The 17,919-nt window shown below is 43.5% G+C and overlaps 1 protein-coding gene across 1 annotated transcript; it reads right to left on the bottom strand.

Moving 5' to 3' along the window:
* Positions 1-1,707: 1,707 nt before the first annotated feature.
* LOC134209912 (tyramine/octopamine receptor-like) lies at positions 1,708-16,840 on the bottom strand. Its single transcript, XM_062685934.1, has 2 exons — positions 16,438-16,840; positions 1,708-3,470 (listed from the first exon to the last, which is right to left on the bottom strand). The coding sequence occupies exons 1-2, from the start codon at positions 16,825-16,827 to the stop codon at positions 2,439-2,441; spliced, it is 1,422 nt and encodes a 473-aa protein (XP_062541918.1). The 5' UTR covers positions 16,828-16,840; the 3' UTR covers positions 1,708-2,438.
* Positions 16,841-17,919: the final 1,079 nt, after the last annotated feature.

Genomic DNA, 17,919 nt, shown 5'->3' with positions numbered 1-17,919 from the left:
TAACCGAAAGGGACTTACGGTCGAAATAATAATCTGGCCAAAAAGTCTTTTGCCTGAACAGGACAGTTGGCAGAAAATGCCATTTTGGCCTAACAAAATAATTGGCCGTATAGGTCATTTGACCGAAAATGCCGTTTAGTCGAAATGGTCTTTTGGCAGAAAGGGCCATTCAAACGAAAATGACATTTGTCGGAAATGAACATACGCCTGAAAATGTCGTGCAGCCGAACAGGTCCTTTGGTCGAAAATGTAAAAACTTTCTTTCCTTGTTCATAAATTTGATTTCAACGAAAAAAAATTTAAATTTAACGAATATTTCTTTGGATTTCGACGGGAAATTCTTCAGAATGTCTAAGGTGAATTCTTACAAAATTTCACATGGAATTCTTAATTCATAACAAAATGCAAATTTTCGGGGAAATTTACCCAAAATTACAACAGGAAAAAAAAAATATAGTGGCGTTTGAGGATATCAATCGGGGAATTCTGCGGAAATTCTACTGATTCTTTAGAATTTTCTCTGAAAATTCTGCGGACTTCTACAAATGGAAAAGTATAGTTCAGTGGCGTAACAGATTTTAATTCACAAGCGGTCGACGATGGAGGCGCACACCTCTACATTTCCATAATAGCTTATCACGGCATTGTTATCAGTAACAATCTGCGGTGCAATATAAATATTAGAATTTTAGTAAAATAATTTACAGTTAACATGGTATTAGATCAGGCTTCGGAATCGGTGCGCACGTGGATCTTAGAAATCGAAAATTATGAAAGATTTGATTGCTGAAATTGAAGTTGAACTTCAAAGTAGAAGTTCTTTATGAAGAAAACATTTTATAATACCCCAAATGATTTCTGAAAGCCATTTCAACGTAATTCGTGGATCAACTTTTTAGTACAAATATTTGAGAAATAGCTCTGGTGTTAATTATTAAAAGCTTTTACATGTTGATATGATACAGATCGCTGGATGAAGTTCCAAAAAATCGGAGTTGAACTTAAATCTGTAGTTTAAAAAAAACACCTTAATAAAGAACAAAAAAAAAAAGTTCCAAAAAACTTCTTAAGCAAATATCTAAACCTTTGAATACATTTCCTTAGCAAACTTTGGTGGAATTCCCAAAATAACTGTAGGATTTGCTGCAGCATACTCCCATGTTTTTTTACTCGGTTTGGTTTTAGTCGTTTAGTCTTCAGCGTCAATGAAACAATGAGTTAACTCTACGAAAAAAATCACAAAAAAATCAAAGAAAATTCAGGTGGTAAAAGTTTGGGTTAACCGAGATATTAATGAATTCCAAACGTGTTAAAAAACCGGATGTATTAAATTAGTTTATAAAAAGAATTGGGAATACTGAACTATAGAGAATATGCTAAACGAGTCACATGAAACATTTTGTGTGGAGTTTAAGAATTCATTGTTTATATCCTAAAAACTTTTAAAGAATAGAAATTTATTGTGCATTTCCTTAAGAGGAAATTTTGAATCAATTTATAAACAACCAATAATTTTGTTTGAAAGGATAATAAATATTCGAAGGAATATTTTAACAAAAAGAAATGTAATCGACTAAACAAGTCAATTATGCGAATAAAAACTCTAAAAAATGTCTGAATCTAGACAATATTTACTTTTCAATTTCAATCGATTCGTTAAAGTCATATTTAAAAATGTTCAATTGATATAAAAATGGTGGCAATGATAACAAATCTCGCCGTTTCTTCTCGATTGACCGTTTTCCTTTCGTGTTCCGAACCAGTCTAAGCCCAGCGCTGACGCGACGACGGAGTAGCGCGGAAAAGCTCTTCAACACCCTTCAACGAGGAACGCCGGAAAGTACACTGCGGGTGCTTCGTATAAAATTGTTGCGAGTTTTGTTTCGACGTTTGTGCCTAACTAGTTGCTTTCTTGTACAATACCATACCAAAAAGGGGTAACGCGAGGAAAGAAAACGATCGAAAAAGAGCTCATTCTCCTCCACTACGATACCGGGCGGGTGGGATGCTGAGTCCCTCTCCTAGAAAAGGGATAGTTTAGGTAGTTTGTGGGTGCAGCAACTCCGGAAAAAGGCCGGAGCGTGACGTGTTGTTGTGGTGTGTGGTATGGTCGTTTGTTTATTCCCTTCCCCGTGCTCTAAATTCCTATTATTGGTGTTCGAATGTGTGCCAGATGGTCTCGGTGCATCGTCCTCCCACTCCTCAGACATACAGTGCATCGTAAGTGCAAAAAGAAAGGCCTTGAATTCAAAGAAACGTCGCACTGGGACGTGCTTCGCTGGTGGGTTTCTGTGGGTAATGGATCACACCACGCAGGGGGGTTATCGCAGATAGCCTCCACGGTAGCCCCCACCCAGCTGTGCGCCGCTGACCGCACGTTCCGTCGCTTTCTCGATGCTCCGGGAAACGCAACGGTAGCAGCACACGTACGCCAAACATCACTTGAACAGGATCCGTCGAAAGGCCCTCCGGAAGTCCTTGTTGAAGATGGTGTAGATGGCCGGGTTCAGGGCCGAGTTCATGTAACCCAACCAGAAGGCCAAAGAGAAAGCAAAATCCGGTATGTGGCAGTCTTTACAAATTGGCACCAGTATATAAAGGAAAAAGAATGGCAACCAGCAGGCAATAAAACTTCCCATAATCAACCCCAGAATCAGCGTCGCTCGCTTTTCCTTTTTCCGCGCTATCCGTCGCTTCTCCTTCTCCGGGTCCCGTGGCTTCGGCTTTGGCAGTGCAGGTTCCATCTCACTACAAGCGCTATCCTGTTTGGCCGATATCGATATGGACTGGCCTCCCATGGCTGCCGGGCCTACCCCCGCGCAGTTTCCCCTCGCGTTATTGTTCTTATTGCGACCCTTCCCCAGTCGCTTTCCAAAAATTGGTTGACACAGCCTAAATTTGAGCGGTTTCACTACCGCGCACCTACTTATCACACCGGAATCTGAACTCGACGGGTCAAATTCGCTAACCATATCCGTTTCGATCCCTACCGAAAGTGCTCTATTCCTAGCTAATCCCGGACTAATCAACGCGCCCGAACTGCTGCCGCTGGCCGCCGCTCCGTTGTTCCTTCTCAGCAATGGCAGTGACGTGAGCCCGACCCCCGGCTTACCCACTTTGAGCGTGTCCTTCATCTCCATCACGGCTGCCGCATGGTCGTGGTCGGCTGCCTCGCTTGTGGACATGTCGGACGCGAAGTCGCACGTCACCGTCGGGATGGGCATGTGCGTCGCACCTCCCACGTTGCCACCACCGGGGCCTCCTCCCAGGCTCCTGGGCGGAGGCTCTATCGTTGCTATCTGCTGTTGGTGCTGCTGACCCGGGCTTAGGTTGTTGTTGTTGTTGCTGTTGGCCGTGGCGTACTGGCCGTTGCCATTGACGGATGATGCCGGGGCCACCGCAACGGCCGACATCGATGAGGCACTGGGAAGCGATGGCATCGGATTCGCTGGGCGCGTGAAGCTGGTGTCCTGTGAGAGGAGGAAGAAAATAAAGGATGAGAAATTTGTGATGTTTATCAAAGTATTAAAATTTTTAAATCATAATTTATTGTACGGAGCATCGTGGCCCCAGATCTGAGCAAACAGAACATTTTCGGGTCCAAAGAAAGCAACCGAAGCTTATTAGGGAATTGTTGGCAGGTCTCGATCTCGAATACATGTCCCTTGTCCACCCATTTTTAAAAGTTGCTGATGTTAGATTGTAATCATCGTCGTCCATCTATCTCTTTTGCTGTCGTAATCCCTTAAGAATGTCTTCCTCTCGTTGTCTACCGTTAAATCCCATTCGTATGTCTTCCTCTCTTTGCTGTCTCCCGAAAAATGTTTGTATCGTATCGTTACAGATGTGAAACATTGCCAAAGATTTTAACTATTTAACCATCAGCATTATAATAAAATAAGAATCCTAAATTTCCTTCCTTTCCTATTGTATAATTGTATTCCATAACCTCGACCAAACCGCGAGTCTTTCGGTTCCCCAAAACTAACATTAGAGTATAAGAATAATGAAAACTGTATGAAAAAAATTATTTCAGCTCCGTAATGTAATGTATGTATGCATTCCCTACTCCTCTATGAATTTGACGCTTAAACAAATTGTATACCATTAATAAACTATTTCTAATAACTGTGCAATATTTTAACGTATAGATACCCTTTGGGCTTCGTCCAGAAGCTATTTGGGATTCCTCCAGAAGCTATTTGGGATTCCTCCAGAAGCCTTTTGTGCTTAGCCGAGAAGCCTTACGGGCTTCACCCAGAAGTACTTTGCGTTTCATCCAGGAATCTTTTAGGATTCGTTTAGAAGCCTTTTGGGCTTTGTCCATAATTTTTTTTTTTGGTATTGGCCAAAAGTCTTTTGGGTTTCATTTAGAAGTTTTTTTGTGCTTCGTTAAGAAGCCTGGCGTGGTTTAGATGCCTTTTGGGTTTAGTCCAGAAGTCAGTTTATCAGGCTTTGTCTAAAAAGAACTCTTAACTTCGTTTAGAAGCTTTGTGGGCTTTGTTTAGCTTTTTGGGCTTTATTGAAATCCCCTTCCGGTTTGGTACAGAATCCATCCCAGTTACATCCAGAAACCGCCCTGAAACCTGCCCGCCTGGTTCTGCATTGTTTTTCTTTTGAACATCGTTACCTAGTTAGATGCGGTAATTATGTCTTGATGTCTATGGTAGGCTTTGTATAAGAAAATGAATTTTTGAAAATTACTCATGTTTCCCGAATAATTATCTACTCGATATATCTGAGATTCGTTGATTCTCATTTTGCACTGGATCATAAAGAATTGCAATTGGATCAGATGTCATGCGCACACGATGAATTCTGGAGGATTGGAAAGAGGCTGGAGTTCTTGTGTATTCAAGAGAAAAGTCTAAAGCTGAAGTTGCAGATCTAAGTGGAGTAACGTCAATGATCAGAAATAACATATCGTTCATGTTTCAAATATGGTGAGTTAGTTCAATGCTTGCTATATATGTATAAAACATTTCACTAAATACGCGCCAGGATGAAAAATGTATATTTATGATGTATGTCATTGATATAAATCTTGATTCCGGAAGTGTAAATACATTGCAAATATCCCTTTGATATCTTTTTTTTATAGAAGGTAACGGAAATCTGCTATCAGACACCTGGGGAGGCGAACCCAGGTAGTGTGGGGATGGGATCACTACTCCCGACCCACTAAAACCAACTCCTTTTTCTCCAGTCACACCCCGGCCTGCAATTGAGCAATACATCGGGGGTGCGACTATTTGAGCATTACGCTCTCTCCTTGACGCCTCAACTCTCCTTAACGTCCCGTGCACCACCTGCGCACAACGACACACTGGCACCAAATGTGCCCCAACTCTCACCTGCCTGTGCTATGAGAATAACAGCAAGGAAATTGAAGGTATCTGCAGGCACCTCTTGATGATATCCCACAACACAGACAGTCCTCATTCAGGGTGGTATCCACTCCGTCCTGCAACAGGGTGGTACCACCTGTCTGCCAAGCCGGAGGTGACCCTAGAGCAGTGACTCCTATGCCAGTCTTACCTCGGCTACGAGGCAGACCAATCACCCATCAACCGAGGCAGCGGTATCTCGGCACCAGTCAGGAGGTAAAGCTATCTTACAGGAGATACCCCAGTCTGGCGCCCTGCTGCCTAGGTTGATCTCACTCAATGTAGTGGTTCACTAGTCCTGCACTAGAGGACCCTACCTGAGCAGCACAAGTCAGACGAAAATGGTTGCAGCAACTTGATTGTGATCGAATCCGGTCACATATGAGTTACAGTAACCTATGAGAAATTGTGTGCTGTTAGGGTACTTGTCCACCCATCCAGAGAGGATGTGTACATGGTTGGTACCCTGGTTGCTAAGCACCTTACCATGACAACAATCCCCCGGCGTGGGTAGACTACTTATTCTACTGCCGAAGCAGTCCGCTCACTGCCCTGTTAAGCAGGGACTCTCACTGCGGGTGTGTGGGTACCACCCACTGCCAGCCTACTGCCTAAGCAGCCACTCAATCAACCATCCTTACCGTATGAGACTTACTTGTGTGCTCACCCCACACCCTTAGAACTCACTCCGTGAGGATATTCCCCCCATTCTCCTTGAAAGTAATACCCTCATCTCCCTTGCACTTGCACCACTTGGGAGTGTGCGGCTACCACCAGCTGCCACCCACTTGTCGCCGAAGCAGCCCTCCCTCTGTGGAACCTCCACAGGCTCCACTTAACACTTAAAATAAATCGCCGAAGTCGGTAAAATTTTACCGAAATCTCAACAGCAGAACTGTTCGGTAAATAATTTTACTGACTTTCGGTGATTTTGGTGATAAAATAATTACCGAACAGTTCTGCTGTTGAGAATTCGGTAAAATTTACCGAATACGGTGAATTGAGCTAAGTGTGTACCTGGCTAATTGTTTCACCCCCCAGGTCATTCATCCCCTCGGCACGGGTCGCCTGACACCTTGGGATTTGGGGTTAGGGGCTTGTATGCTTTAAGCGGCACACGGTCGCTTGCTAGGGTCTGCTTGCGGATACTTGTGGTTTTTGGGAGGGAATTAACAGAGCCCCTCTTAACCCCACCACCTCCTAGGCAGAACCCCTGACTCACAGACAGCTGGAGAGGGGTCGTCAAGCCTTTGGACATGGTCCCTGCTGCTCCCCTTTGATATCTGAGTGTATTAATGTGGGGCTTGCTGTGCTGAAAATTACCTCAAGATGTGGTCTGAGCTTCTTGTTATAGGGTCTTTGGATGCTTTGGATCTCCAGGGCTAAACATATTTTTACCTATGGATACAAAAAAATATCAACAAATAGATAAAGGCATGTTTCTTCCATGAAAGCACTGCCGGACAGAGGGAGATAGAATGAAAACACACACACACACACTCTGAAACCTGACCGCGTTCGTTCAGAAGCTTCTCTGGCTTCTTTCAAAAGCTTTTTGGCTCCGCCCTGAAGCCTTTTTGAATTCAACCGGAAGCCTTTCCGGCTTCGTCCAGAAGCCCTTCCAGCATCTTTAAAAAGCTTTTCTTGAAGCTTTCCAACTACGCTTTGAAGCCTTTTAGGTACCAAAAGCTTTCCGGCTTTGTTCAAATGCCTTTTGGGCTTCGTCTCCGGTTTGTGCAGAAGCCAAGAAACCTTTTGGGTTTCATCCAGAAGCCTTCCCGGCTTCATTCAGAAGCATTTCCGGCAACGTACAGTTCGGCTTCGTTCAGAAACTTTACTGACCTTTCTGGCAAGTCGCTTTTCTGGCTACGTTAAGAAGCCATTTCGTCCAGAAAGTTATGTGAGTTTGGTCTAGCCTTCCGGGCTTTAACGAGAAGCCCTCTGGGCTTCGTTTAGAAGCTTTGTCTAGCTTTTTTGGCTTTAAAGACTTTTGGTTAAAAGCTTCTGGATAAATCCAGAAAAGCTTCTGGATCAAACCGGAAGGAGATTTCAATAATTATAGAAATCTTCTTCCGGTTTGATTCAGAAGCTTTTCTGGATTCTTCTAGCTTTTGACCAAAAGTTTTCGGAATTTGACCACTCTAGCAGCACATATGTTTCACATAGATTTCTGAAACTTCTATGTGACTAGATTTAGTCACAAACAAGTTACTGCAACAATTTTGGTCTGATTTGTGCTGCTCGGGCAGAAGTTTTTCTGGCTTCGTCAAGAAACCAACGTCACAAGCCTGTCCGAAATCGCTGGGTCCAGAATCTTTTCCGGTTTTGTCCAAATGTTTTGGCTTCGTCAAGGCTTCGTCCATGAGCCGTTTTTGCTTCGCCCAGAAGCCTTTTGGGCTTCATCCAGAAGCTCTTCTGCCTTCGTACAGAAGCCTTTCCGCCCTCATACCGAAGTCTTTCTGGCTTCGTTCATAAGTTTTTTCAGCTTCCTCCCTTTCCGAATTCGTTAAGAATCTTTTCCGGCTTTGTTCCTTTCTGAAGCCTTTCTGGCTCCGTTAAGAAGCTTTTTGGGCTTCGTCCTGGAGCCTTTGAGGCTTCGTTCAGGAGCCTTTTGTGCTTCGTCTAGAAACCTTTTGTGTCAAGAAGCCTTTTGAACTTCGTGCAGCAGTCTTTTGAGCTTCATAAGAAGCCTTTTGGGTATCGTCTTGAAGACTTTCAGGCTTCATCCAGAAACCATTGAGGCTTCGTCCAGCAGAATTTTGGGCTTCGTCCGGAAGCTTTTTAGGCTTCGGCCAGAGCCTTCTTTGCTTCGTCCAGAAGCCTTTTGGACCAAACGCATGTGGGGGTTCGTGCAAACAATTGTGGGCTTCGTCCAGGAGCTTTTAAAATTCGTCTAGAAACTTTTTGGGGCATCGTCCAGAAGCCTTATGAGCTTGTTTAGGAAGCCTTTTAAAATTCGTACAGAAGCCTTTTAGGCTTGTTGTGAAAGCCTTTTGGGTTTCATCCAGAAACTTTTTGAGCTTCGTCCTGAGGCTTCGTCCAGGACCTTTTGAGCTTCGTCTAGAAGCCTTTTGGGTCCTGATGTTTTTTTTGGGTTTCGTCCAGAAGTCTTTTGGCCTTCGTCCAGAAGCCTTTTGAGCTTCGTCAAATACCTTTTGGGCATCGTCTAGCAGCCTTTTGATTCATGATGCCTTGTGGGGCTACGTCCAGCAGCCTTTTTGGTTTCGTCCAGAAGCCTATTGGGCTTCGTCCAGCAGCCTTTTTGGTTTCGTCCAGAAGTTTCATCCAGAAGCCTTTTGGGCTAAAAGCATTTTGGGCTTTATCCAAAAGCATTTTTGGCTTTGTCCAGAAGTTTTATCGAATTTGTCCAGAGACCTTTTAGGCTTCTTTTAGAATACTTTTGGGCTTGCTTAGGAAGCCTTTTGAGTTTTGAACAAAAGTCTTTTGTGCTTGTTTTGGAAGACTTTTAGGATTTGTCCAGAAGCCTTTCGAGCTTCATCAGGAGCCTTTTGGGCATCGTCTTGAAGCCTTTGAGGCTTCGTCTTTGTGAGCTATGTATAGAAGCCTTTTGAGTCCTGACGCCTTGCGTGGCTTCGTCCAGAAGCCTTTTGGGGTCCGCCCAAAAGCATTTTGTGCCTCGACCAAATGCATTTTGGGCTTCGAACGAAATCTTTTCTGGGCTACGGTCAGCGGCCTTTTAGGCTTTGTCCAAAAGCTTTTTGGGCTTCGTCTAGAAGCCTTCTGGGATTCTTCCAGAAGCTTCGTTGGAAGCTTTTTGAGCATCGTCTAGAAGCCATTTAGGCTTCGCCTAGAAGCTTTTGGCTTCGAAATTCGTCCAGACCTCTTCCTGAGACCTTTTGAGCTTCATCCTAAAGCTTATTAGTCTTCGTCAATAAGCCTTATGGGCTTCTTCCCGAAAGTTTTGTGGGCTTGGCTTATCCTTTCATGCTGTATGCATTTCCATTTTCAGCAAGGTCCAGTTCAACTTTGTTCAGAAGCCTTTCTGATCTTCCTGGCTCCGTTAAGAAGCCATTTTGGATTCCATCCAGAAGCCTTTAGGGTTCGTCCAGAAGCCTTTGGTATTCATCCAGAAGTCTTTTGGGCTTCGTTCAGAAGCTTTTGGGCTTCGTTCAGAAACCTCTTTGGCTTAGTCCAGTCTTTTGGCTGCATCAAGAAGCCTTTTGAACATTTTCAAAAGTCTTTAGGACTTGCTTTAGAAGCCTTTAAGGGTTCGTACAGAAGCCTTTGGGCTTCGTCTAGAAGCATTTTGGCTCCTAATGCCTATTTGGTTTCATCCAGAAGACTTTTGGGCCTATACCAGGAGTATTTAGAGCTCCATCTAGAAGCCTTTTAGGGCTCCGTCCAGAGGCCTTCAGGACTTGTTTTAGAAGCCTTTTGGGCTTCGTCCAGAAGCTTCGTACAGAAACTTTTTTGGCTTCGTCTAGAAGCATTTAGTGTCCTGATGCCTTTTTGGTTTCATCCAGAAGCCTTTTGGGCATCGTCAAGAAGCCTTTGAAATTTCGTTCAGGAGCTTTTTGAGATACGTGTAGAAGCCTGTCTGGGCTTCGTTCAGAAGCCTTTTGAGCTTCGTACAACATCCGTTTAGGTTTTTTTCAGAAACCTTTTGGGCTAGTTTTAGAAGTCTATAATCTAAAAGTATTTTGGGCTTCGTCCAGAAGCCTTTGAGGCTTCGTCCAGGAGCCTTTTGAGCTTTGTCTAGAGGCATTTTAAGTCCTGATGCCTTTTTGATTTCATACAGAAGCCTTTTGGGCTTTTCTAGAATCCCTTTGGGCTTCGTCTATAAACATTTCGGACTTCGCCCAGAAACTTTTTTGGCTCCGGCCAGAAGCCTTATGGGCTTCGTCCAGAAGTTTTTAGCCTTTTGAGCTTCATCCAGAAACCTTTTGGTCCAAAAGCATTTAAGGCCTCGTGCAAAAGAATTGTGGGCTTCGTCCAGGAGCCTTTTAAGATTCGTCTAGAAGCCTTTTGGGGCATCGTCCAGAAGCCTTTTGGGCTTGTTTAGGAAGTCTTTTAAGTTTCGTAGAGAAGCTTTTTGGGTTAGTTTTGGAAGCCTTTTGAGCTTCGTCCAGGACCCTTTTGAGCTTCGTCTAGAAGCCTTTTGGGTCCTGATGCTTTTTTGATTTCACCCAGAAGCCTTTTGGGCTTCGTCCAGAAGCCTTTTGAGCTTCGTCAAATGCCATTTGGGCATCGTCAAGAAGCCTTTTGGGCTTCGTCCAAAAGAATTTTGGGATTCATCCAGAAGCCTTTGAGGCTTCGTCCAGGAGCCTTTTGAGCTTCATCTAACATCCTTTTGATTCATGATGCCTTATGAGGCTTTGGCCAGAAGCCTTTTGGGATTAGTCCAGCAGCCTTTCGGGCTTCGTCTAGAAGCTCTCGTCAGGAGGCCTTTGAGCATCGTTTAAACGCCTTTGAGGCTTCGTATTTTTGAGCTTTGTATAGAAGCCTTTTGAGTCCTGACGCCTTGTGTGGCTTCGTCCAGAAGCCTTTCGGGATTCACTCAGCAGCTTTTTGTGCTTCGTCCAGAAGCTTTTTGGTTACGTCTAGAAGCCTATTTGGGTTCGTCCAAAAGCATTTTGGGCTTCGAACGAAAGGCCTTTTGGGCTTCGTTCAGCAGCCTGTTGGGCTTTGTCCAGATGCTTTTTGGGCTTCGTCTAGAATTTTGGCTTCGTACAGAAGAAATATGTTGGGCTTCGTCAAAAAGCTGTTTTGACTTCGTTCAGAAGCCTATTGAACTTTGTCCAGACCTCTTGAGCTTCATCTAAAAGCCTATTAATCTTCGTCTATAAGCCTTTTAATATTTGTCCATAACCCTTTTGTTGGCTTTTCTAATCCATTCGTGCTGTATGCATTTGCATTTCCGGCAACGCCTAGTTCAGCTTTGTTCAAAAGCCTTTCTGACCTTTCTGGCTCCGTTAAGAAGCATTTTAGGCTTAGTCCAGATGCCTTTTTGGCTTCGTCCAGAAGCCTTTTGAACTTCTACCAGAAGCCTTTTGAACTTCGTCCAGAAGTCTTTTGGGCTTCTTCCTGAAGCTATTTGAGATTCTTCCAGAAAACTTTTGGGCTTCGTCCAGCAGCCTTTTGGGCTTCGTCCAGAGGTCTTCAGTACTTGTTTTAGAAGCCTTTTGGGCTTCGTCCAAAAGCCTTTTTCGCTTTTTTGGATCTTCGTACAGAAGCCTTTTTCGCTTGTGTAGAAAGCCTTTTGAGCTTCGTACAGAGGCCTTGAGCTATATCCAGAAGCCTTTTGGGCATCGTCAAGAAGCCTTTAAAACTTCGTTCAGGAGTTTTTTGAGCTACTTCTAGAAGCCTTTCCGGCTTGTTTAAGAAGTCTATCATCTAAAAGAATTTCGGGCTTTGTCAAGAAGCCTTTGAGGCTTCGTTCAGATCCTTCTGAGCTTCGTCTAGAAGCCTTCTAGGCTTCGTTCAGAAGTCTTTTGGAATTGTTTCAGGATTCTTTTGGGCTTTTAGAAGTCTTTTGGGTTTCGCCAAAAGCCTTTTGGCCTTTTTCCAGAAGCCGTTTGGGCTTCATCCAAAATCCTTTTAGGCTATGTGCTTAATCCAAGAGTTTCTTCCAACAGGCTTTTGAGCTTCGTCTAGAAGCCTTTTGGGACTTCGTCCAGCAGCTTTTTAGGCTTCGTTCAGAAGCTTGTCTTAGAACCTTTTGGGCTTCACCCAGAAGTATTTTGGGTCCTGATGCCTTTTTGGTTTTATCCAGAAGCTTTTTGGGCATCGTCAAGAAGCCTTTGAAACTTCGTTCAGGAGCTATTTGGGTTTCGTCTAGAAGCATTTTGGGTCTGGATCCCTTTTTGGTTTCATCCAGACGCCTTTTGGGCATCGTCAAGAAGCCTTTGAAACTTCGTTCAGGAGCTTTTTGAGCTATGTCTAGAAGCCTTTTGAGGCTTCGTTCAGAAGTCTTTTGGGCTTCGTACAGCCAGGTGTTGTCAAGAAGCCTTTTGGGCTTGTTTTAGAAGTCTATCATCCAAAAGAAGTCCTTTGGGCTTCGCTTAGAAGCCTTTTGGGCTCAGTGCTTCAACCAAAAACTTTTTGGGCTTCTTCCAATAGGCTTTTGGGCTTCGTCTAGAAGCCTTTTAGTGCTTCGTCCAGCAGCTTTTTGGGCTACCTTTAGAAGCATTTTGTGCTTCGTTAAGAAGTTTTATCGGCTTCGTCCAGAAGCCTTTGGGCTTTGCACAGAAGCCTTTAAGGTTTCAACCAGAGGCATTTTGGACTTGTTTTAGAAGTCTTTTGGGCTTCGTCCATAAGCCTTTTTCGCTTGTTTGGGAGTCCTTTTGAGCTTCGCATAGAAGCCTTTTGTGCTTGTTTTAGCAGCCTTTCGGCTTCTTTTAAAAAGTCTTTTGGGCTTCACCCAGAAGCCTTTTTTGAGGCTTCGTCCAGGAGCATAATGAGCTTCGTCTTTCAGCCTTTTGAATCATGGTGCCTTGTGGGGCTTCGTCCAGAAGCCTTTTGGGTTTCGTCCATCAGCCTTTTGGGCTTCCCCGAGTAGCACACATGTTGTACATCAGTCTCTGTAACTCATATGCGACCGAATTAGGTTGCATATGAGATGCTGCAACTGAAACAGTCGGAATTGTGCTACTAGGGATCGTCTAGAAGTTTTTTGGACTTCGTCTAGAAGCCTGCTGGGCTTCGTCCAGAAGTTTCATCCAGAAGCCTTTTGGGATTCGTTAAAAAGTATTTTGGGCATCGTCCAGGAGCCTTTTGGGTTACGTCCAGCAGCCTTTTGGGCTTTTTGCAGAAACTTTTTGGGCTTCGTCTAGAAGCTTTTTGGGCTTCGTCCAGAAGTTTCATCCAGAAGCCTTTTGGGCTAAAAGCATTTTGGGCTTCGTCCAAAAGTATTTTGGGCATCGTCCAGAAGCCTTTCGAGCTATATTTAGATGTTTTTTTGTGAGAGCGTCCAGAAGCCTTTTGGGTTTCGTCAAGCAGCCTTTTGGGCTTCTTCCAGAAGCTTCTCGGGCTTTATTCAGAAGTTCATCGGATTCGTTTAGAGGCTTTTTAGGCTTGTTGTAGAAGCCTTTTGGGCTTGGTTTAGAATCCTTTTGGGCTTGCTTAGGAAGCCTTTTGAGTTTCGTATAGAAGCCTTTTGTGCTTGTTTTAGAAGCGTTCTGGGATTTGCTCAGAAGCCTTTAAAGCTTCGTCAGAAGCCTTTTGGGCATCGTCTAGAAGCCTTTGAGGCTTCGTCCTTCTGAGCTTGGTATAGAAGCCTTTTGGGTCCTGACGCCTTGTGTGGCTTCGTCCAGAAGCCTTAGGGACTCGCTCAGCAGCGAGTGCTTCGTTCAGAAGCTTTTTGGTTACGCCTAGAAGCTTTTGGGATTCGTCCAAAAGCATTTTGAGCTTCGATCAAATGCATTTTGGGCTTCGAACGAAAGGCCTTCTGGGCTTCGTTCAGCAGCCTTTTGGGCTTTATCCAGAAGCTTCTTGGGTTTCGTATAGAAGCCTTCCAGAAGCTTCGTCAGAAGCCTTTTGAGCACCATCTAGAAGCCTTTTTGGCTTCGCCTAGAAGCTTTTTGGCTCCGTTCAGAAATATGTTGGGCTTCTTCGAAAAGCTATTATTTATCTTTATTAACGAGATTTTCTGCCCTTGGCCGGCTCCTCTCGAATCTTCGAAAAGCTGTTTTGGCTTCGTCCAGAAGCCTATTGATCTTTGTCCAGACCTCTACCTGAGGCCTTTTTGAGCTTCATCTAAAAGCCTATTAGTCTTCGTCTATAAGCCTTTTGATATTTGTCCAGAAGCCTTTTGGGCTTTTTCCCGAAAGTTTTGTGGGCTTTGCTAATCCTTTCATGGTTTCGGGTTTCATGCAGAAGCCGTTCCAGTTTAACTGTCAATACGACCATTTCGAACAAACGACATCTACGGCCAATTGATCTGTTATGGCATAGTTTCCCAAAGTGGTGGATCGCGAACCTCCAGCCTGTGTAAATCTAATGGAAGGGGATCGCGACCCACCAACTTTTGGAAGCTATGTGTTGGGGCAAACGACTTTTTCCTCATAATCACCAGTTCGGCTGTATGTCATAACATTTTCGAACATACCATTTTCGAATTAATTACCGTAACCGCCAAATGGAATTCGGTTAACTGACTTTCGTTTGGACGCTTTTTTCGATCAAGTGCCATTAGAACAATTGGCTTTTTGCCGTTTAATTTTTGGCCTATCGAAGAGAAACCTAAGGCTGAACAAATGATCAAGTTGAAGGCCATCTGGCCAAAATATCATTTGACCGAAATTAATGACTGAAAATGTTTGGCAAATTAGTTCCTTTGGAACTTTCTGCCAAACAACCAATTCGGTCAAACGGTGTTCTCGGTCATATGATCTATCTGGCCAAAGAACCTGTTTAGGCAGACAGCTTTTTTGACCAAACCATTTTTAAAAACATTAAACTACAGTCGAAAATGAATAGCAAACCGTTTTTAACCAAATGGAATACGGCGAGCTGACTTTCGGTTTAAAGTGTTATTCGGCCAAATGGCCTTTTACCGAGTGAATTTCTGTTAAACGAATTTTTCCCATTTTGAGCAATTTCCCAATGAATTCCCGAAAAAATATAGATAATATAAATTGCAGGTTGAAATTCCGATCAACTTTCCGTACAATTTAATAGGGTAAAAGTTCCGATAGTCGTGGGTGTTCCTATAGTTGCGGTAGTACGGTTTGCAGGGAATCAACGAATTAAACGCAGTAGGCCACATTACCAGTCAACTAGTTAACCTGTCATAACACGATAGAGACAAAAACAACATTGGAATTCCATTTAAACTGGTAAATTATCTTTGAAATACTCTATTTTTTTCTCTCCCTTGCGCCAATAGTTGCGGTAGTATTCCAATAGTTGCGAATCCCATATAAAACTTATGGGATTCGCAACTATATGAACACGAATAACAAAATACCGCAACTATTGGAACAGTGCACCAATAATTGGAGGATTGATTTCAGGTAACAAAACAGGATTATGGTACAATTATGACACGCTCTTGATAAAATTGAAATAATGAGCTTTCGGATGCACTCTCAAGGTAAGGGAAATGAAATATAGATTAGAAGCTATAGAAATATTAGTGTTGAAACGTGCTTAGTTCCTCCACTATTGGGTCTTTTACCCTACTTTTCACGTAGAAATTCTGAAAAAAATTTAGTCGGGACAACTCCGCGTACTTAAAATTTTCTCTCGCTAATGTTTTGAAAATATTCCGGAGATATCCAGGAAAAAGTCCTGAAGAAACAAAAGCAATGAAAAAATCGTCAAGCCGATTCACGCCGACGCCGCCGGTTATAATAGCTTTTGGCGTGACATCAAAAACATCACCACCGCCGAACGAAATTACGTCAAACGCCGCCGTCGGGCTGGTGCACACCCAAGTAACATTTTAAGTTTTATAACACTCTTGAAGACCATAATTTACTCTTCAAGTGTGTTTTAAAACTAGCATAAAACCAAAATAGACCGAAAGTTTCGAGCTTTGGCCTGAAGTTTTTTGGACCTCGTTTCGAAGCCTTTTGAGCTACTTCTAGAGGCCTGTTCGTCCAGAAGTCTTTTTCGGCTACGTCCAGCAACTGTTTTCGGCATCATCCAGAAGTCTTCCCAGTAGTTCCCAGAAGCCTTTTTGGCTAGAAACTAGTTTATCTTCGTGCAGAAGCTTCAAATTGCATTGAATTCCGGAAGGTTGTGAAATTTGTATGAAAAAAAAAATATTATTAACTTGAAAATTGTTGCTGTAAAATAAAAGTATTAAATTATTTAAAATATTTGTTTCTCGAATATCTACCAAACCTTGGTTTCATCTTTTTGCTTCAATATAAGGGAATTCATCTACCTTAGAAGTCGTCCTTAAAATCGATGTATTTTAAGCAGCTTGGCTTCTATTGAATGTTTCAACCAATTATAAAAAACGCATTCCTCATCCGCAAGGTTGTGCGCTATATCGCGAATGAAAATCCCGATATTCCTCCAATGAATAAATTTCATCCATTTCCGGTTTTCCCCCAGGCTGTTCAACCCTTCCCGCACCTACCTGTTCGCTGGGCGGTTTGAGTGGCTTCTTCCGGATCCCCCGCCGGGCTCGAGCTTTTGCCGCGTAGTAGATCCTAATGTAGACGAACACCATGATGCAGCTGGGGATGTAGAACGACCCGAGCGCCGAGTACAGCACGTACCCGATGTCTTGGCTCAACTGGAAAAAAAGGAGAAAAAGTTCGAAATGAAACGTTGGAAAATCACTTTGCGCACAATTGGTGACATGACGGCGAACACGAACCGATGAATGAGCGAGCAGCGAAACGAACGGATGGTGGCCGTTAGGTTTAGGGCGAGCAATTGAAAATAGCTGAAATGGACGACATGGAGTTTCTGGCGAGCTGTTCGAGCGACACTTAATTCTATTAATCTTTTCGACATTTACCATCCACGCGCCCGCCAGGGTTGGAATAATTTGAATGGTACTTCTAGATTGAATCTGTTCGTGACTGGTTTCGATTGGAAAATAACGCGATTCTTCGGAATTTTTCGGATTCTTTACAGCAGCCAATCCCTTCTCCGGTGGTGCCGGAGTCCACGGGCGCCCTCGAAAATACCGAAGGAACCCAAGGGAGGTCGTTTCAGGAAAACTTCGGTCCACCCAGCGCAGCGCTTTCGCTCTAATTGTCTTAATTTGCTAGAATTAATTTTCATTTTCCCCAATGTAATTTATTAGCCGGGCGCTGGCGAGAGCACTGGTGCGAAGCAGCGGGTAGCAGTTTAGCTGTACTGAGCTATTGACGTTGAAGTTGCGAATCTGTTCGAGTACAACGCTTAGTTTATCTGTAACGAGCGTGGAGTGCTGAGGAAGTGGAGTTGATGCAGAAGTACGGTGCACTCAAACATGAAATTGTTATCAGAAATGTTTCAATTTTGTGTAAAAGTATTTTCATCGATTCGAAAAGGGGCCTGAAAAGTAGTGTTCAACTATCCGAAGTTGTTTCAGTTTCAACACCAGATTTGGTTATCCAACTGTTCGTGTCTATTTTATTTGGGTGTCTCTTACAGCGCAATCCAAGTACCAGCGAAACTGTAATGTGATTAATGGTTCAACTCGTTCCCGAGCTGGGGAGAGAGCGCCAGCGAAGCATTTTCGATTTACGGTGGATAAAAGTTTGTGATTTATAAATTTGTTGATAATGTGTTACGTTGGATGTACAAACAGTAGCTTTAACTGCGATTTCTAGCAGAGCGAACAATTTTGGAACTTTTTCGTACCTCGTTCAGCGAAACCACTTTTGACTTCAGGATGCAACTTTGGATATAATGTTTATACGTTTCCAAACGGAGGACTCATCGGAGCTTGAATCCTGGTGAAGGATCAACCGTTGATTGAACGTGGACTCTTATTATTGATGTGTGGAGATTTTATCGCCATTTCCAAAGGCCGAGAGGTAATTTTTTAACAAACAATTAGAATTTGAGATTGAGATTGAGATTATAATGCATATTATTTAGAGGCGAGTCCAGCAGTAGTACT

Source organism: Armigeres subalbatus, chromosome 1, assembly GCF_024139115.2.
Source record: "Armigeres subalbatus isolate Guangzhou_Male chromosome 1, GZ_Asu_2, whole genome shotgun sequence".
Classification (NCBI taxonomy): Eukaryota; Metazoa; Arthropoda; class Insecta; order Diptera; family Culicidae; genus Armigeres; species Armigeres subalbatus.
Note: the sequence above shows the minus strand (reverse complement) of the source record. Positions and strands in the feature narration are given on the sequence as shown.

Bases quoted from the DNA above. Each gene is read 5' to 3' on its own strand.
- LOC134209912 (XM_062685934.1), bottom strand. From the start codon at position 16,827: ATGGTAAATGTCGAAAAGATTAATAGAATTAAGTGTCGCTCGAACAGC. The intron at 3,471-16,437 runs GTAGGTGCGGGA...CTCCTCTCACAG, and splicing joins TCAAACCGCCCAGCGAACAG to GACACCAGCTTCACGCGCCC.